Consider the following 22007-nt stretch of genomic DNA (forward strand, 5'->3'; position numbering starts at 1 on the left):
CCCACTTTAGCAGCATCCTGATTTTAATCACAACTGTAGATAGCTGAGTGTCAAAATATGGCTCGGCCACCTGCAAATGTTTGCACTGGCTGCAGTCCAACCAAAACAACAAATGGCAAGATAAAGTTTCATTTAGGCCGTTGCATTCAGCCTTTAATTCTGCAAAAGGTTGAGATTCAGCTGAAGCATGTGCATTGCATTCCGTGAAGCAGAACTGGATGTGCCTTGATAATTTAATTTTTATTTCCAAATTTTCCTATTATTGTCTTGAAAATAAGAAAGAAGGTGGATGCATAAAAATAAAATAAAGAGTAATAGTTTGCTGAAAGTTGATTTATGTCAATATATAAGTTTCTCCAGATAGCCTGGCATTCAACTAGCGGTGGAAGTCTAGGGCCCTAAAACTAGAGCTGCAAGATAAGAAGGGATAAAGACTCAAAGATTATTTGGGAAAAACAAAGAATATTAGTATGTGGGAAGAATGTATTACTTCAGAAACAACTTAGAAAACAAGAACTGATTCTATCATTTTAATAGAAACAAAAATATCTTCATTACTTGTGGGTATTCTAGTTTACAGAATAGTTACAGAGTGTACTATAAAGCATAATTTGACATATTTTCCAAAAAAATGTTTGTGTATAAGAAAATAAAAGATAAAATATAATAAAAATTGTATTAATAAGTGACTTCCAACTATCACAACAAGTACAAGCCAATTTAATAAATTTTTTATAATATTTTATTAATTTTCCAATTTTACATTTAAGTATTTAAAAAGCAACGTGGTGGCTGGGTTAATCAATAGTTCAATAACAAAATCTTTAGTACAAATCTCAAGTTACAACATCAAATATTTCCTCTCTTTTTCCCTTAACATTTACTGTCTCGTATTTAAGCTAATACAGTTCTTATTATGTCAACTCTGTAAAAACATCATTATTACATTTATCAATAAATTTTAGCTTATACATATCTTAATTATTTTTTACATTCAAACTTCATAAACAATCCATATCCTGTTATTAATTTTTTCCTAATTTTTAGTTTCCCATCAATATTCCAATTTAACCTTTGATATTTATAATTTTCAGGCTTTAGGTAATCAAGATTTCCCTTATCTCAATTCATAACAGAATCTAATATCCAAAATACACATTTTATCTATTTAAATATAATCTTGTTCTATTTCCTAAAAATTGTCTATTTCCCACCATATTAAAATCTACTTAATAATACAATATCCCCTTTAATAAATCAAAATTATATATATATGTATGTATGTATGTATGTATGTAGGTAGGTAGGTAGGTAGGTAGGTAGGTCTTTGGTTATTCGGGTTTTCTCCAGTGTAAAATTGGAAGTGTCTTGGCGACGTTTCGACGAAGTCCCATTCATCATCTTCAGGCTGGTGTTTTCAGCTTCATGCTTCTAGGAGTAATGTGTGATCGCAGCTGTTTCTTCCTTTTAACTGCCAGTGGGGTTTGAACTGATTGGGTGGGAACTTGGCTGTGTTCTAATTGGGTGGAGGTGTGTTCTGATTGGTTAAGGAGCTTGGCTGTGCTCTAATTGGATGGGGGGTTGGCTGTGGTCTGATTAGATGGGGAAGTGTTCTGTTTGGGTGGGGGCTTTGTTGTGCTCGGGTTAGTCTGAGTTGCAGGGGGATTTGAGATGGTGAGCTTTGTTGCTGTTGTTTGGCTTTGTGTTCGTGGTCGTGCCACATCTTTATGGTGGGTGTCAGTTTGCTTCATGTATGGATTGGAGGGGTTTAAAGTGGCTAATGATGCAGTTGTGGACTGGCTTCTAGTTTGTGGTCGTGCCTCATCATCTGTATGGGTTTGGGTTTGCTTTTTGCGTGGATTATCTTAACTTTTAATTTTTATTCAAGTATAAAATATTTTTTATTGTCTATGAGTATAGATATTCTTCTATTATATAACGTATTTAATACAGTTCATAAACAACTTGTATAATTGGGGAGGTCTAAAAATTGTGAGATGAGAAATTCAGAGACGTTAAATTCTGTCAACATTAGGTAATTTTTCTTATCAACAGCATTATTCTAAGTGTGTGAAAGCATATGTTAAAAGAATAAAATATTTTATGTTCCCAAGAGGGTCCCAAAACATATTTTGGAGGCATATCCAAAAGTTGGATCTGGACAATTAATTAATTTATTGCAAAGTTGCATAACCTGTAATCTGCTTCACAACACTTCTGTAGTATTCTGCATAAGCTACAATGCGGCACATATTTGCATTTGCTAATGAAGATGTGTGGTAGTTTAATTCTTTGGTTTACATGAGTGGGCATCCTTAACACTGACCCCTATTGTTGCATTTTCTCACACTCCTGGGGAGAACCTACTCTCTTGCAACCACTGCCCATCCTTTTGTTGAGAACATTCCTTTCTGTATCTTTAGATTTACTCAGAGAGAATGGAATATGAAACATCATTATTTGGATTCTTCCTGAAAATCAGTAAAACAGCCAGGATGTAAAAGAGGCTAAATTCTGTGACAGGAGGAGAATGCTCATTCCAGAAAATAAAGGGTTGGATTTTTATTTTATTTTTTTAAAAAAGGATATATTCAAGTTGAAAACTAAAGAAAGTTATGTAAGGGAAATCATTAAGATCCCAGTAGTATTTACTCAGTAGCTACTCTCTCAGGTTAAAAAAAAGAAACAGGCAGACAGACAGATGCATAGGCATACACAAACACACAAACACAAATAGAACAGAACAGAGGCACAATATAGACAAAGTAGTAAAATAATTCAGTGAAAAGATCCCAAGCCTAATCTAGCTCCACTAATTCTACTAACTCTAATAATTCTATAATCTTTCTCCAATTTTGGATACTTTTCTTAGCTTGTTGATGCTAAAAACATTTTTAATAGTCACTTGAAGTGGAATTAAGCTACATGTACAATAGCAACAGGTGGTTGCCCTTTCAGCAACAGGAAAAAAATTTTCTACAAAATAATCTGGGAAAATTGCTGCACTTGAATTTATCATTTTTATTGGATTTTATGGGCTACTTTATTCAAATATGACAAGGCAAAGACCCACATGATTTCTTCCTGAAATCCTTTGAAGCTGATTTGGGCCATAATTTCCATGCAAGAATTTGGCATAGTGCTAACATATTTTAACATAATGGGTCATCCTTTTGTAATATGAAAATGCAGAGAATTTCTTTCCCCAGAATTCTGAGTCAGAGCAAAAAATAAATAAAATAGCCAGAATTCTGCAGAGATGTTGGCCCAGAACCTCCTGACATGATCCATCTTTCAACTGAGGGCACATCCTTAAATTTATGGAGTTGTGCCCATTGTAAACATACATGTAAGATTAATATTGTGAGTTGCTGGCATTTGAATACAGTATTTGGGAACATACTAGATGAAAATTAAATGAACATGTCAAAGACTTTGGAATTCTTGAAAGGTTAACAAAGTAAAGCGAGTTAAAGTGAATAAACTATTTTAGATGTTTGACTTCTATTAAAACAAGAATATACAATGCTAAGAAATTACTTAAGCACTGTGATCCAAGGAATAATGAAGCCAGCAGCTGAATTAAAGATTTCTCTTGGCCAGTCATGACTGACTTAAGGGGTTGGTGCTTATCTCCTATTCTCAATTGACTGCATTGTCTGAGAGGTGCTTCTGTCATCCTGTGGCCATCATGAAAATAAGAAATGCAGTGACCTTTCCCACATGCGTGCTTCCAAACTGCTAGGTTGGCAGGAACTGGCGCAAGTAAAGGGAGCTCACCTATCAGATATTGAGTTTTTCTGCTGACAACTTCAGCATCTTAACCCCTGAGCCATCGCACTGTCTCTAACAGTTGAATTAATTCCCTGTAAAATTTCTCAATCTTAATTTATAACTTTTTCATTAATTTGTGAAGAAATTCATGATAATGGTTTCAAATCAGTGGCGATTTCAACACATTGAGGGCAATTTAAATGATAACCACTTTCCTAGAGCAGTTCTAGCAAATTCTAGCAAATTCCAGGTGGTTGTACAAAATTTACTTCTTTCTGATTGCATGAAATGAATTTGAGGTATGTTATAATCTTTTTCTCAATATCTTTGAATTGCAGACCACTGAAATAAATAATAATAATAACAAGGACCACAATTCCATATACTTGTGTATTTGGAAATAATTTCTACAGATTTTAGTGCAACTTTCTTCCAAGTCAGAATGGCTTATACCTACTGTAATTGAGCTTTTGTTTCACTTTATTCGGAAATCAGTACTTTCTTTAAGGTGATTGACCAATCCTATGTAGCATACACAAATACAAAAGAAACAAATACAAATACAAAAGAAAATTAAAAACAATAAAATCAAAAATAAAAATAATTGAATCATTAAAAGGAACTAACCTGGTAATAAGGTACAGAGAGATTAAGTCATACTATACAACTTTTCTTGCCTAAGTTCTAAACCTAAAATCAAGACATTATTTATTATTGTTATCTTCAACTTGCAGCAGTCTCTGCTTCAAAATCTGAATCATTTTAAGTATTTAGTAGGTACTTCACTATGACAGATGTAACCTGAGTACGTATCCTCATGGCTGCTAAGCAAAATTTGGCTACTGAACATATCACATGGATCTGACAGTCTGCCAGGAGAGATATATATCTCTTCTTGTTTGATTGGTAAGCCTGTTAAGAAGTATCATGATTAAGGCAGTTCAACCTTTAAAAGAATGACAGTATCATCAGTATAAATGAAGATGGAAATAGTTTATTGTCTAAAGTTTGAGATTGAAAGAGAGAACCTCCTGTGTACTATAAAATTAATAAAACATTAAATAACAAGAAGATAAGGATATATCTATGAAACTTTCTTTAGAGGAAGTGTAGTGTAGAAATCCCTCAGCTGGCAATTCATTTAATACAATGTATAAATATTCCCATGGACCATTCATGTCCAGCTGACAATCTATACATGCGCCTGCCCTTTTCTCACATAACCTCTTTTAAGATCAAGGTCTGCAGAGAAAATTCCTTGAAGCAACCAAGTAATTTTTTACTTAGTGATACTCTGTAAATCAAAAGTTGATACATCAAGCCTAAAGCCAGATTGGTCTTCAGCTAGTATCTTCACATTTTTGCAAGTGGCAAATTTCTTATAGAGGTGTCTACCAGACATTTTACTTACGATGCTTAATAAACTGTTTGGATAAAATTAGTCTAGTTAAATGTATTACTTTTTTTTAAAGTAATACAAAAGATTTCATTGTTGGGATTCTGTAAGGAATACTAAGATTGGTAAATAAGATACTAGGGCCACCATTCAAACTTCAATTTTAGGAGTACTGCATAAATCAAATCCACCCTGACTTGTTTAAGAATTTCTCAATTGTGTAATAGGTTTGAAAGTTTCCAAAGTAGTGAAAGGGGATTACTTAGGAAAAGGCTGATAAATAACCACACACGGGCCCAGTCCATGAGCTGTTAAGAGTACATGGAAGTGGTTGACCCATGTCTCTGGTGAGATCAAACTCCCAACACAATTAAAATTTAGAAGTTGGCAACAAGATGCCATAAGTTAATGGAGTCTGCCTCCCCCCTTCTTCCAGGCTTTTTATATAAACAATTTCTCCTTGGCTTTTTGCTACTTTACTTTCTTATTTTTGGCAAAGGCTTTATCTGCTTTATAAAAAAAATGCAAATAATACCTACATGTATCCGTTAATGAAGCTTCAGCTATCACATTCTTCATCAAACCAAATTCTGGGAAACTTGGGACTGAATTTCCAATCAGGAGTAATACTAATACTAGAAGATCCTTTACAAAGATGATCATACTGGTAAACATTTAGGTCTTCATAGACTTTCCTTTGATGAACAACATAACATCATCAAAACAATATAAAATAAATGCAAGTTATACAGTTGCACATGTAAAAGAACATAGTTTAACAAAACAAAAATGTCATATATAATAATAACAATTCATATTGTACATCTTATATATTAAACTATATCAGCCAACTTTTTTGAAAGTACCTCAAAAACTAAAAATGTGAAGGAAAGACTTACAGAGACTTTATGCCACTATCAAGAAATATCTGTTCCTAATATATCTTCATTTGGCAATGATATTTCTAACATTATCTTAGCTTTTGATCAGAATGCACATAGAGAGCAAATTTAAAAGGGAAGAATAGCTTTTAGATAAAGCTGAAGTGATTGGAAACTGTAAGAAGATTAAGAAGTGCATATAAAACCCCAAAATAAAAACATGTTCTGTTGTGGATATAATCTGTTATTTTCAAACCCTTATCTTCTCTCACCCTATGGAGGATAATACTAATAATCCAAAAAATGATAGTAATACTATTTTATTTAACAGGACATTTATATTGAGAACATTTTGCAAACTATTTGTAAGGTACCTGAATGACAGTTCCTGGTGTCTGGAATTTTTGTTAATTTACCAGATGGACTTTACTTTTGGTCTAGCAATGCAGATGCCTGGATCACTATTTGATTATTTCTCAATGACTGCCTGATGAACTGTAAAATGTGCCCCTAGTCACCAATGAATATATAAATCACTCACCATCAAAGGCATCACTAGGGCAGGACCACCAGGCAAAGGTCTAGGGTCCAACATTTTGGATGACCTCTACATTCTCACACCAGGGCTTTTATATGTGTGTGTGTGTTTTGCACTTACAACCCTACTTTCTCTCTCTGTCCCTCTCTCTCTGCCCTTATTTTGTTTCACACATTTCTTACTTGACAAGTAACAGAAGCTTTTTTCTCATTGTTCTTTTTTTATTTTTCAAAGACAAATTTTATATTATAAAGAACTTTGTAATCACATCAAACATTTTAAATGTTTAAAGGGCTTCTTTAAAAAAGCCATTTATGCCCAGGTATACCTGGGAAATCAAGATGTCAGGCAGAGTTGCCTTCTTCTGCAGTGTAGAAAAAGTGGGACGACTATATAAAACCATCTGCTTTTGCCTGGGAAAAAAGGCAGAAATTTGGTGGAGTGAAAGAGGAAGGATGGGGAACAAAGCTGCAGAGAGGTTGGGGAAAAAGGAGAAGAAGTTAGGTCACAAATGGCCTCTTAATTTGGGCACTACGTACCACTATTCAACATTATAAATAGGCATAGTGCAGTGCACCAGAAAGTAACAAGACACACACCCATTAATTCAACAGAATCCTTTTTTCTCCCACTCTACCTACACCTGCAGCTAGAGCCTATGTAGGCAGCATAGTGACTAAAGTATAATGTATATATTCCATGTTTGCAGGCCCTATTCTTGATTCAAGTTATTCATGCATGAGTAACCTGTACTGATGAAAGAAGTTACATTGGAGATGATGAGTCAGCTTCAGCCAGGTTTCTCCCTCTTGTATTGCCTTATATGCAAGACTTGTACAACTATACTTGATCCAGTTTCTTAGTGATGGATGCCTGGCTAAAGCCTTAGAGATTCCCAAGTAAAGTGCTATCCCAACCTGATAAACTAAGTAATGGATTCCTTGTAACTGAGAGCAGTTCAGACCAGCTTCTTCATATTAAGCCTTATCATATCAGGCCATCAGAAAGCAGATAGACAGGTACATCTGAGAGATCTCTGAACCCAATTAAAGTTATGCCACAAAGAAATCAAATTCATGTGGTTTGCATTCAGAAAGTTATATTTGGTGAGCTCTAGTTGCTTTTACTTTGTAACCTAATGCACACCATGTGAACATTTGAAATGCTTTTAACAGTTGAGACCAGCTCAAATAACACTGAACCCGAGCAGCAATAAAGAATGAATTAAGACTGATTTCAGCTTGCAGTCAACATTATTTGCCTCTTGCTTTAGAAGCATGTATTCTCCTTCATGTAATAGTGCAGTAGCTCTCCTATTACTATTTCAAAATAGAAGGCTTCGAATGGCAAGTACAGTAAATCAATTGCAAATCTGAATGTTCATTTGGGAACAGGGGTAAATACTATTTAATTGGCAGCTTGAGTGATATACTTCAGTACTAATTCTGCCATTACAAAACAGAAAAACAGGATGTGTCTGAGAGAGAAATGTATATGGTCATTACTGAGAGAATAAATTTTGCAGTGAAAAAAATTAACCATTTATAGAGATATTTTGTGTGTACCTCAAAAACACCTAAGATGCTGGAACTGAATTGCCTTTTGATTCTATAAAATGAATTCAAAATTTGGATAGGGCTCTGCATGGAGTACTTCAGTGAGAATAGTTATTTAACAGAATTCACTGGAGAAGAGCTGCTGTTTCCTCATGCTATCATTTCTGAGATGCCAAAGTGTACATTTTAAATTAGGGATTTCAAGAAAGTATTTAAAAATTGCCCTAGCACCAGCAAAAGACTCCAACCCAGTAATTCCTTAATGTGTTAAAGACTCCACTGAATAAATAATGTAAAAAGGAAGAGACAAAGAATGGAAGGGGGAGAAATTGTGCTAATTTCAACTCCATTATAAACATAACATCATTGATTTAGTGGGAGAGAGAAGGAATTTTACCCTTCAGAGGTTAAGCTAAGCAATGAAAAATTAATAAACAAGTACTTAAGTTAAGCAGACTGTGCCTTAAACCATTAAGAAAGATCACTTTGTGAAAGCCTTTTATAACCAAGTGTATGTTAAAAATGGGATTCGCCCAGAGTCCGTCTCTTGGTTATTGTTCACTCGCTGTCATAACAGTGTTTGACCTAAACCCTACTTTTAATTTACCACCATCTTCGGTTAAACATCAAAACTGTTTGCAATGTTGTGAAATATATTGTCATAAATCTGCATTGGGCGTGGTCTCATGGCATATATTTTTAATATTTCCCTTAGTAGTTGTCCATTACAAGTTTAATTTATTTTTATCAAGTTGCCTCCAAATCAATTGACACAGGACAAGGTTTTATCTCTATGAATATCACTGAAGTCCTGATACACTTTTGTTGTGAATCCAGTTATACTCCATTTCAGTTCACTATACTCTATAAAAGTCCCTTAATGAAAGAAATCATTTTCTGTTTGAACTATAGTATCTGCTAAATCCAAATATTTTGTTTCTGCAGGATTCTGAAGCAGGATAAGGGGTGGAAGTCCAGTAAATGGGAATAAATGTAAAACATTTGGAAACATTTGTTTCAGCCCTAATGCCTTTTCATTTTTGCCCCCTCTTTCTCCTCCCCTCCCCCCCTTTTTTTAAGCACATGGAAGTCTCAGGGTGAAAGGTTAAGGTGAGCTTCTTTGGGTTGGATTTGTATTTCATCAGGTTTCATTTAACTAAGAGCAAGAGATACAGTTTCAGGGGAAAGCAGAATAAAGTGTTTTATTTAAACATTGTTATTTTTTAACATTGTAACAGGAGGGAGTAGTTTTGCAATTCTCGCTTTCTAAACATACACAGTTCCAATAAGTACCATAAGTAGGGAGGAATGTTGCCCTGTGCAGAGACCATGCAAAGCTCTATTGGGAAAGACAGAAGGTTATCAGAAGACGGGGAGCAGCCTGGTTTTGCCCTGGGCGGTTACTTTAATACAGGTGCTAATTGTTTTAACTTAGAGAGAAAAACAGCATTTCTTTAATTTAATACATAAACCAGAGTGCTACATTCTGTTGAGACATCAACTGAGTCTTTTCAGATAACAAAGTGAGCATGATCTGGGCTGCGATCTGGATCCAATTTTTATTCAACATTTGGACTTTGGGCTTTACCACATAAAGAACAGATTGTTCTTTATGTCATACATGCCTCCTCCTCAGTGTATACATGTGTTTTTAAAAAAACAAATTCACCTTACTCCTTCTGCCATGAAAATCCCCCTCATCAATATTCTTAAAGCACGACATTAGTTACATCATATTTCATCAAAATCTGACTGGCAAAAAGGGTGAGCAATTGGGTTTATGTAGGCCTTTTCAAATGTCAGCTTTCCAAGGCTTGTATTATCAGAAAGTCCTTTCCATCATGAGATATTTATGACATAGGTTTAGCAATGTCCAACCACTACAGTATCAACTCTGTTTTGTTTGAGAAGTGCAGTTTCCTCCTCTGTCCACTATCATCTTCCACTACATGAAGGCTGGGGATTCTGTGCCTGGACTTCAGATTACAGATATATCAAACACTGAATGTCGAGTGTTTTCATATCTTATTTCAAACGATGAAAGATTTTTGGGATTATATCGTCACAGTTGACATCGTAGTTGACTACCAACTGAATTGTTTTCTCTTCCAGGAAAATTCAAATCCTTTCTTTATGTTTCAGAAAGAAGTTGAATAGATTGTAGTAGAATATGTTACCAAGACCAACTAATTAGCCTCTCTGTTTTTTGTAGAAAATTACTATGTTATTTAAGAGTAGACAGTGGCAATTTTTGATGGCAATCAGTGTGGCTGTGCACAAGCATTAATAATTGTTTATAAAAATACACATATAAATATACTCAAAGGAATTTATTACCTTAGGTTTATAGTGCTTATTAGAAAGAGGAGGGCTAAGGCACCTCTTCCTATATTCTTGAAACACCCATTTACTTTTGGCTCCAAAAATATAGTTCCTCTCAATGCATAAGCCAGAATGCCTTCCAGTGGATGGTGTAACTTATAAAGGAGAGAGGTCAATCAGTAGTAACTATAGTAAGAAAAATATAGGCCCAGTTTCAAACTGACCAGCAACAACATAAAATAGTTGCATGGGGGTTTGGGTCAGCAAGGCAGAAGATAGGTACATAGCAAGACCATGGATTATTAATTAGAAAAATATGGCAGCAACAATAACAGGGAAATGCTGATGCTCATTTTTTTTATTCTTCTTTTTATAAATAACTCAAGGCAGCAAACATATCTAATACTCTTTCCTCCTCCTATTTTCCCAACAACTCTGTGAGGTGAATTGGGCTGAGGGAGAATGACTGGCCCAAAGTCCCCAACTTGTTAGACCTCACAGTGTCATGGTTCCTAGCTTGGAGCTTAACCATGTACATTATGAAGGTTTGCTCCAGAAGGACTGGAAAGCATAATCCAAGCTATCTTTGTTTGGGTTCATAAAATAGATTGCTCTATGCTAACTTTGAAGATCCAACATGTTTTCCTAAACTGATCCTACTGAAGGTTCATAAATCCAGGCAGACCTGGATTCTGCAGTTTTTTCACATATCTGATCTCTTCCTATCCATGTCATTCTCTATGATTGATGCACTGATTGTGTTATATATATCAATGACAAATATGTGATTTTTTTTAAACACACACATGCACACACACACACACACACACACACATACACACAAGGATAAGGGAAGCAGCTCTGAGGGGAAGAGATAATGCTGCATAAGGGATTAGGAGCCTAATTGCAAGAGATCATTCATAGTAAAAGTTCCACTACTTCAGTAGGATCAAGTTCAACAAAAATAGGCAAAAATAGCAACATCTATATTGTAAAGAGACTCCTTCACTGACATGTCGGTCTTAGGTGGCATAGATGACATGATTTAAAATCAAGCTTTAATTTTTCATGAAATGGTGAAATTTTATCTTAATAGGCATAGCCTTCTAGAAGAAAAGCTTGGACAGAAACTTAATTCAACTCTCTGCCCAGTGCAGGAATCTACTACAGCAGTTTCCCTAATGGATGGCTGCCCAGACAATGTTTAAATATTTCCAGAATAGTCTACTACCTATTGAGCTGGTCAGTCTGATGATTGAAGGACTCTTACCATTAGAGATTTTTCCTGATGGGCAATCAATCTACTTTCTTGTAGAACCATTGTTACTTGTCCTATAATTTGGAACAATTCTCCTTCTTCCTCTATAACAGGGGTGTCAAACTACTGACCCGCGGGCCAGATGCGTCATTGCGAAACTGTGCCCATCCCTTTGCCGCCATGGAAAAAAGTCACGATACATAGCAATGCGTCAGGTGATGTTGCAAGTTTGACTGCTCTGTAAGATTCAGATAGTTGTAGAAAACTAGCTTGTGACTCTGTAATATTCTTTACTCCAGGGTAAACTTACCCAATGCTGTCAACATATACAACACATTCAGTGTCTTAATCATTCCACTTAATTTTTTTTTCTCCAGGCCCCATCTTGATTGCTTTCTTCTTAACGTACTGCAGTTTGCCAATGTCTCTTTCAAACTATGGTGCCTAGAACTGGATACAATATTCTTAGTGTGTTTTGATTGATGCAGATAGAAAGAAACAGAGACTTTTCTATATATAAGACTGTAACTGCTAAGGCAGCCCACAATTTCATTTCTCCTTTCCACATTATACTGTTGGGTCAAGTTCAATACAATGATTCACCCAATACCCAGACCTCCATACTGATGCCCAGTAATGTCCCCCATTCTAGATTGATGCCTTTGATTTTTTTTTTCTATCCAAATATATATTATATTTTCTCCGGAACCTCAAGATGATACACTTGGATTTTATTTACTTCTACTGATGTACTGGATAATTTTTTTTAAAAAAAAACTGCTATTGTGTTTCAAAATCTTAAATTTAATTTTTCTTACAATTGATGTATTAAGTGTTGATTATAGTTTTACACTTACTGAATATTACGGTTACTAACTGCCAGGAGTCTTAACACATTATGACAGAAATGTTATTTCCCTTGCATGGTTATTGAAATACTCTCAGCATGAATTCTCATGCTCAGACTCCTAGATTTCAATACCTGTGAGCAATTCTTTATATAAAATGCCCTTCTATTCTATTATATACTTTTGAATAAATATTAGCATTCAGTTCTTGAATTCTACTCTTTTTCTTCCTAAATTAAGAATTCTAGTTTGTCCTTTTTGTTACCTCTGTTTGTACTCCATTCTTGTGCTTCATATAGAGACACTGGAATCTTTTGGTAATATAATAGTCCTTCTTCCCATATTTATTTGTTTCCTGTATTTACTTGATGTATTGGATGCCACCACATCCTAGAGACCCATCTCAGTCCCAATGCTACATAGTACTAGCATCAGATGTTTTGTGAGCTTCTGCTCCTTTCCTCCATGATTTAGTTTAAAGCCATCATGTCAGGTGTAAATTTTGTTTTAAAACATATTCTTCACAGTTCTAATGCAAGTTCAACCATCTCTTACCAGGTGTCCCTCAACTTAGAAACACATTCCATTACGAAAGAATTCAAATTATTTCCGCTAACACCATCTGTTTAGCCAATTATTCTTTTTCAGTATTATTTTGATAGGAATGAGTGAAGAAAACTCCATCTGTGCCCTAAGCTCTTTATTCCCTTGCCCAAATGTCTTAGTCCCTTGCAATTTCTTCAGGAGTGTGATGAATAAGTAAAAAAGGATATTTGCTAGTAAACTTAAAGAAACTTGGGGGTTGTTCAGTCACACTGCAAACTGTACCACAGGAAGGCACCGGTGTCCCTCTCATCTCCAATCACCACTGTACATTCAGCCAGTAATGTGAAGCTGTTGTCATTTTCAGTGAGCAAAAACATAGTATGTCTCTGCATATCAAGAAGACAGTCCCCTTCATCTCTGTGATCCTCTGATCAATAACAAAACATTTAAAAAGTGCCTTACCCCGCCCTAAGTCCTGTTCACTTTCTCTTTGGGGAACTGGCTTCCTAATGTGCCCTTGAAGTTGTCTCAGTTAGATCAGCAGCAGCAATGCTTCAGTCCCACTCAGTGGGTAGTTAGCAGCAATTGGCAGCACTATATGGAAATAGGAACCACAATCCATGAACAGTCTCTCTCCCATCTTTGACTTTCTTCTTTTTTCCCTTTTCCCTTCCTTCTCCTCAGCTGAGCGCTCCCAACAAACTTTCTTTGTTCTGCTCAATTCACTGGTAGCAGATAATTACTCTTTTATACGATTTACCATAAATGCTGCTGCTATCACTATAAGAATTAAGCTTTTGATGCATGTACTGTACGTGTATGTGTATATACCATACAGTTCTTAAATCTGCTTCATGAGTCATGCACCTTTACCATTACTTAAATTCCATGAAACAATTACTGTTGTATTTTACTGTGATTATTTTGAGAAATGGAGACTTACAAAGCCTGTAGTTAGATATTGATGCCATTCATATTTTTAAATATTTTACAATATAACTAAGAATGTTGACTGTTTCAACACTTTCTATTTCTTATAAATGATTCTGTCAACAATTGTTTCCTTTAAGGCTGTAACTTATGCATAGTTATCTGTTGAAGTCCCGTGGAGTTAAGAAGCCAAATAAGAAATAACCCTTTAGAAAGTACGCATTGTATCCATCCTGTTAGTCAAATCTTAATAATGAACACAATCTCTTAATTTTCTACTCTTGCTGCATGTTGCATGTATAACTCTAAAAAAATAATATTGCTCTAGCCCTGCTTTATTGAAGAGACAAAATATTAATGAATCTTCTGAATGTTATGAATTACTTCAGGAAGGAAAATATATAAAATATTCAGGATCTTTCTTATTCACGTGAATCACACATTGTATTAACTATTTGACTCAATGGCAACTATGTTATTTAGTGGTTAAGATGTTGACTAGGATGAGAGCCATCTTCGGCCATGTAAACTCACTGGATAATTTTGAACACTTCACTTTCTCTCTGAGGTCAACTACCAGCCTTTAGAGAAGAGGCAGGATATAAATCTAATAAATAAATATCCCACCTGATAAGATTTTATGTCTTATGGCTTCTTTATAATTGCTGAACTTAGATTTACTTTATTTTCTTTTATAAACCATATATTTTGCATTAATCGTCTATCTTTATTCAGGTTTTACTTTCAGAGTTTCCGTATTGCCTTATAAAATATAAAACATAGAACATAGAATAATAAGATTGAAAGGAACTTTGGGAGTCTTTTAGTCCAACTCCCTGCTCCATCAGGAGACTTAGTATCATTATGGACAAATGCCTGTCCAGTCTCTTTTTCAAAATCTCCAGTGATGGAATGATGAATGTTGGGAGTGCAGAATGAAGAACACACGTGTCTATAGAGAATCTCAATCATCCAGGTCATGGTTGTCCCATGGTAGGCTTTTCCAAAAGGCAAATGGACTTTCTTGGTTTTTTCCTTGAAAACATTTCACTTCTCATCCAGTTCTCATTCAAGAACTGAAGAACTGAAGAAACTTCTTGGATGAGAAATGTTAGTTCCACATTCCTTTTCCCTCTTGGGCTCTAGAAGTATGCACATATCTGCATAGGGCCAAAGAACAGCAAAATCTGTAAACTTAAAGAAGTGAATAAGTAGACATAACGAAAGAAGTATTGAATGCAAGTTCAATGCATTCATTTATGTTTTCAGGGTATGAAACAGAACAAATGAACCAACATTTCTGACCACCATTAAGAGTAGCTTCTGAGATTGAAAGGTAGGCAAAATGCATTGAATTTGGCACGGGTCCTGAAACACACTAAGAAAGCAGTATGGATGACTAGAATGTCTATGCTGCCATGGTCTGAAAATAGGACTTAAAAGCTGACTTTGCAACATGAGAAGTTATGCATGTTCTTCTCTCTGTAAGTAACATTTGGAACCCCATGAGGTAGGACAAGTGGATTTCCTTTTAGAAAAGTTCATTGTTCACTAGTTGAATTAAAAATAATTAGAATAAGAATAATTAGCAGTCAAACTGATTGTTAGGATAATACAGAAATTTCAAGAGATTTTTATTTTACTCAGTGTCATAGAACCTCTGCTGGGATGACCTTGCCCAATTCAAGAAAACAAGCCCACTTTTCAGAAGGTGTTGCTATCCTTTATATACATTTTAGGCCATTCAATGTTCTTCTTGAAGCTCAGTTCATTAGGCTAAAGATAGCAGGTGGAACCAAAAACAGAATGCAATGGAACTGCTCCACTGCAGAAACAGAAAGCAAAATGCAATTTGGATCGTTCTACTTTCTCAAAAGTTTGCTTTGGGAAACTGGGATGCCTGTAACGGGTCTCCAAATCTAGGCTGTGGTGATCAAGTGTAGAAAAAGAAATTGCTATACAACATAGTTGAAAAAAGAAAGGATAAAATATCAACCTAATTTGATTTATGAATGGAAATGGAAGGGAGGCAGTTTTACTTTTTTGTTCTTTTGTTTTGTTCTTTGCCAAACATCATACAGATTTTCTGGTAGAATTTTTTACAGTAAAGAAGAAATGTTTCTAATTCTGTTATTCACAATCTCTGAATTTGATAGTTTATTTTATTTATATGACTAACTCACACTCATTGATTCTGGACAGCTTACTAGGATAAAATCTCAATACAAAACCCTATAACCCCACTCTCACACACATCCCCACACACACACATACATTCTTGGCAACAGCAATCAGATGAGCCATTTGATAGGCCCCATATCACTCTGGGTCCCAGACTATTGGCAGAACCACTCCTTCAGGGTCCTGTGAATGAGTGTCAGAATGTGGGTCAATCGTATCTCTGCAGAGATGATGTTTTACAGTGAAGAAGCCATCTTGGAAAAGGCTGTTCTTATTGGTCCTGTTAGCTGGAACTCCTTAGGATAAGAGTAAGGAGTTGTTGCCTAGTACCATGCAAATCTTGAAAAATTACTTCTAGTAGTGGTAGTCAATATGACCAATGTTCAAGAGTCCTGGGATATGTAGTAAGCAATTTTTGATGGGTCACAGATTCTTTCCCCCTTCCACATTTATCTTGATTGAAGCATGAAGTAAGATACTGTGACTACGGATTGAACTTAATAGTTCAAATGAAAATAAACATATTGATGAGAGAATGGAACATTACAGACAATTTGTAGATATTTACAAGGTTGAGTGGAAAAAATGGGGAAAAAGTTGTTTATCTCTGAAATGGGGCTCAGTAAGTCAGGAAAGACAAAAGCTAGTTCTCTTTAACTACTTAAATGTCCTTATTGATTTAATTAGTTTTGAGATTAATATCTTACAAGTTGGAACAAGAAGTATTTATGAGACTTATTTCCTTTTGGAACATCATCTGAAAAAAGCAAGAGTTAATGGATGATATTTTGACCTATTAATGAATTTAAAATGTTGCTAGTAATGAAGTTAACTTTAAAAAAAAATTATCAATTTTCTAGGAGAAAGAGAATATCAGTGGGAAAATGGACTATATGAAAAAGAGCCAACAGGATTTTCTATGACAAGTAATTATAGTGTCTAGAGTAGGTTTTTTGGGAGGCTAACTCAAGTAACACAGGTTTTATTGACTTCAGGAGTAATCTTTTTGTGCTAATCAGAATTTTGTCCTAATATTTTGTTGCATAAAATCCAGTGACATTTACTGAAACAACTTGCTTGGCTGGTCTTCTAGATACCATGCACAACCCATATTTACATGCAGATTAATTCAGATGGCTTATCCAGATGTGCCAGCAAAGTCTGTGTGATTTTTCTGATACCAGGCACAGCAGTATTTCATGGGCAAAGTTTATGAAAGTCAAATTAAAGAAGAAATAATAAAACATGGAAACAGGAAGTTTTTTGCCATGTGTTCACTTGTATACTGCTCCTCTTTTCCGCCCATCCCCAAAGGCCCCAGGACGCCCACAGCTTCTCACTTTGGCGAAGGAAAACTGGAAGCAGGTCCATCTGGAAGGTGCCAATGCCAGCTGTGTGTGAATGAAAGCCAGACAGCCACTCCCTACCCACAGGGGATGACTGTTCTTCTTGTGCAGGATTTCCACATCTTGCTGCCCTAGTTAAAAGAAGCTTGGTTGTCTGTCCTAGACAGTCCTGCATTTTGGGATAGGTGTGACTCCTATTTCCATTGGATCATTGTATGTGGGAGTAAAATTCCTCAATTTGGGTGGGCAAAACTGTCCCAAGTTTACAATCTATCATATACATAATCATGTATAAGTTAGATGTATCTCTGTGTATTTGTGTAGGTGTGATATTTAAATTTAATTTAAATTAAATGTAAAGATATTTAAACCATGATTGGTAATCTATGATTAAAATTAGTTTTCAGCCATGCGTTTTGATTTTGTTACAGATATGATCTAGTTGAAAGGAGAACTTGTCAAACTAAATATGAAAAAAAATGTACATAATGCAACGATTAATCAAGCATTACTCTGAAAATGCAGAGACCAAAAGGAACTATAATTTTCCAATTATGCCAAATAAGGGTGGATAAAATTTTAATTGCAAATCATGCAAGTCTTCTTTCTTGGAAGCAAGCTTCATTTAAGTTCAGGGAAATTTACATCCAGATGGTATGCTCCAGGTCTGTGAATCTATTTCTTTGTCCATATAAAATAGTTCACTGTACTATTTAAGCATATGTGAAAATAGCAGATTAAGCAATCACACTGCCTTTGGAATGGTTGCCAGAACAGGAAATAATCATAGAATTTTTGTTAATGTAAAAGGGCAGTAATTAAAATCAGTGGGCCTAGGCATATTTACTTGAGCAATCTGGATTGTTTTACTATACATTTTTTTTAATAATGTAGGCAGTAGGAAATTTAGGCAGTTTATACTGTTCACATTTACTCTGTGTTTGTAGGATGTAATGATCTACAATGGTAGTCAATGCATGGTGACAGTCATGTGTGATGTCTTAGTTTTGGTATGTACCTCATCCCTGAAAAATTGAGAGAGAATTAGAGAGGAAAAAAATTCATAAAACAGAAAATGGAATTCTCGAGATATTGGTGCATAAAAGAGCAAAGCCTGTGACAGAATGTAGAGAGAGAACTGTAGAAAGATTTGAAGGCTATGCCTAATTACTGGCAGCTTTACACAGAAATATTCCTGTTGACTATTTTTCAGGAATGGGGTTCATGGATAATACTTTCTTCTTCAGTTGTCAACTACAACTAAAACTAATTTAATTTAATGCTTTGAAATACTGAATTTAAAGAGTGTTTCAGAAATGTTATATTCTAATTATTCAATGCAGACTTCTAGCATTCATGAGTCTAATCCATGAAAGAGAAACTATTTTGAGCTTCTGATCTTTTTTTTTTTCCTTTAAGAAAATCAGTGCTTATTTCCAGTTTTCTAATACTGGATTCACAATTTGACAAATATGAATCCTAGTAGAGTAATTTTCCTTCCTTCCTTTAGGCAGGAATCATTCCTAGGCAAAAGTTATCTGGAAACTTTGCAGCAAATAATCTTGACCTATATATCTCTTGAAAAACTAGCTTCCAGTCCACTAATGCTGTGGAAGTGGCATTCATAGAGTCTGAACAGATGAGCATTGGTAGCTTGTGATAGTGAAGAAAGGGAAGAGGAAAAAAAAGAAAGAGAAAGATAATGCCACCAGTTGCTGGAGAACTTCGTCATGGACGAAGAATCTCTGCCCTGGGTGACAGACAACACTGATTAGAAAGGCTAAATGTCAACATTGTTCTCTAGACTAACATTTGGCATGAGTCCAAGAGCATTTTAGAGACAAGAGTAAAGAGCTTCTTAGCTTCTTTCTATATCCCCCCCCTTTTTTTCTTTTTCCTCCCTACATGTTGTAAGTCACACTGTCAGGTTCTGAGTAGTGTCCCTTCAGACCTCCCAATAAATCTTTCCATCCCTGATTTTAAAAGCTCAGTAGCATATTTTTTCTTTATGCCCCCTTTGCTTTGTTAATTTATTTCATCCATGGTGTGTCAGCTAGCAAAGTTATCTTGGGCAAAAGTTATTGGGGGGAAAAAGCAAATGGGAAAACCTTTTATTTTTGATATACATGATGTTAACATTATATGACTTAGAACAGCTCAATAACTGAAGATACTTTGTCTTTGCCTTAGATTAGAAGAAAAGATACTGTAGCGTCAGTTCAGTTTGATTCCTGGGGACGCCATTGCCTTTTTCTTGAATATTATCTTGACTTTTCAGTCTCTTCACTGAATGAGATTTCCCGTCCTAGAAGCTGCCATAAAAGTTGGTCTTTATCTGTTTTCCTGGTCTGATTTTTTTTTAAAAAAGGGTTAACATTCAAAAGCCCATGGCTTCCCACAAAAAAAGAATAGAGTCTTATTATTGCCTCCCAATGCTTCTAATTCTAAAACATAAATAATATGCTGTTTTTTTAAAAAATATATAATTTAAAGATGTAACTTTAAAGCACCACAAATATATGCATGGAATAACTTGTTTCTGTATTTGTTTGGCTGCCCATCCAGACAGGCAATGTGATATAAACACACCAACAGCTTAATATGTATATATTTTTAAATTCCTCAATTATGAATATATTCCAGTTGTACATACAAAACTGTCAATCACTAGAAAAATATTTAGTAGTTGTCATTGGCAAAGACAAGCAGTTGCAATGTATCGAAAGATGAATTGACTGAAAAGAAGTATCCACAGGATTGATACAGTTAATAATGAAATGCCATAATCACCAGCTTGGTATGCATAATAGCATTGAGATTAGAGATGCTTGCATTATTTCAGTTTACATGTTCATAGAAACCTATTTAATTCTCACTTTCTGAATTTGAATAATACAGAAATTGAAATCTTGTTACTCTTAGTTGCATAGTGAATTCCCAGATCTTCAAAACTTGTGATATAGCATTCTAGTGAATAAAATAAATATAAAAGTAGATGCATCAGCACAAAGTGTGCACCAAAAGGTGAAAATAAACACAAACAAATAGTATACTTGGGGCCATTGTTTGCAAAACAATGGATTTTAAAAGCTGTACAGATACATTCAAAATACAGTCTTTGTTTGTAAAGCATAAGAAAGATATGGGAGAAAAAGTAGTAAAAATAAAAAATGGATAGTAATCAGATTTGATTTATCCATTATTTGTGATAATAGTTCATACATTCTAGTATTAAGAAGCTTCTCAACATTGAGCATCTTAGATTTGCAAAAATCATTTTCAAAATTTAACAATTTATAATGTACATACATACATACATACATACATACATACATACATATATATATATATGATTTATAAATTTATAGATGTTTAGTGAGTTATATCTCTGTTTCATTTGCATTTTTAGTGAGCAGAAATTTGTCTGATTATAAAAAAAACCCAGTTTGCTTGCTTTTATATTGTATTTAAATGTCAGAATATAGAAACAAATCAGATTTTATGTTTATTTTACATAACTAGCCTTATAAAAAAAGTAATGATCTCAGTCTAATGTGCTTAAAGAAACACAATTCTAATTCTTTCCTTATAAGCCCTGAGTCTATGTAAGTTCCTGAAATAATATTTTCATAATAAGGAAGGCTTACACTGAGTTTTATATTATTCTATCTCTTTTTAAATAATTTCAACCCTTCTTGCTGAATAGGATTACATCAACACAACACTTGCATGGTGGATGTACTGCTTATTTGTGCTTACAGTTTTCTACATTAAAATGTATTCCGTATTCTTAGGCTAGAAAGTTATGTCATATCAATCAATTAGAATAGAGCTGGAAGGAATCTTGGAGGTGTTCTAGTCCAACTCCCTAGTCAAGCAGGAGACCCACCTATACTATTTCAGACAAGTGACTGTCCAGTCTCTTCTTAAAAACCTTCAGTGATGAAGCATCCACAACTTCTGACAGCAAGCTGTTTCATTGGTTAATTGTCCTCACTGTTGGAAAGTTTCTCCTTAATTCCAGATTCCAGTTTCCATCCATTATTACTTGTCCTGCTCTCTGGTGCTTTGGAAAATAAGTTGACCCCCATCCTGTTTGTGGCAGCCTCTCAAATACTAGAATACTGCTATCATGTTCCCCCTAGTGATCAAAACTGGATGCAGTATTCCACATGTGATCTTACTAAGACTTTACAAAATGGCACTAATACTTCACGTGATTTTGATTCTATGCCTCTGTTTATACAACCAAGGATTGTATTAGCTTTTTGGGCTGCTCCCGTATACTGCTGACTCATATTTAAGTGACTGTCCACTACAGGGCTTTTCAACCTTTTCACCCATTGTACCACTTTTAGGATATGGCAATATCCGAGTACTACCAGTTGCCTAGCAAGGGGTAAAAACCTTGATGACAAAAAAAGGGAAAAA

At 34.9% G+C, this 22007-nt stretch overlaps 2 protein-coding genes across 2 annotated transcripts in view; both read left to right on the forward strand.

The window, feature by feature from the left end:
- Nucleotides 1-11675, forward strand: part of LOC107282751 (cyclic AMP-responsive element-binding protein 5-like) — a 47808-nt gene extending 36133 nt beyond the window's left edge. Inside the window, exon 6 of the mRNA XM_015810567.1 lies at nucleotides 11564-11675. Within this exon, the coding sequence (XP_015666053.1) occupies nucleotides 11564-11675 (112 nt within the window). The remainder of the gene's footprint in view (nucleotides 1-11563) is intronic.
- A 4756-nt stretch (nucleotides 11676-16431) lies between these two features.
- Nucleotides 16432-22007, forward strand: part of LOC107282774 (cyclic AMP-responsive element-binding protein 5) — a 150005-nt gene continuing 144429 nt past the window's right edge. Inside the window, exons 1-2 of the mRNA XM_015810598.2 lie at nucleotides 16432-16512; nucleotides 18524-18586. Coding sequence (XP_015666084.2) covers nucleotides 16432-16512; nucleotides 18524-18586 — 144 coding nt within the window. The remainder of the gene's footprint in view (nucleotides 16513-18523; nucleotides 18587-22007) is intronic.

The sequence above is a fragment of the Protobothrops mucrosquamatus genome, unplaced genomic scaffold, assembly GCF_001527695.2.
Source record: "Protobothrops mucrosquamatus isolate PMUCROS unplaced genomic scaffold, P.Mucros_1.0 scaffold12, whole genome shotgun sequence".
Lineage (NCBI taxonomy): Eukaryota > Metazoa > Chordata > Lepidosauria > Squamata > Viperidae > Protobothrops > Protobothrops mucrosquamatus.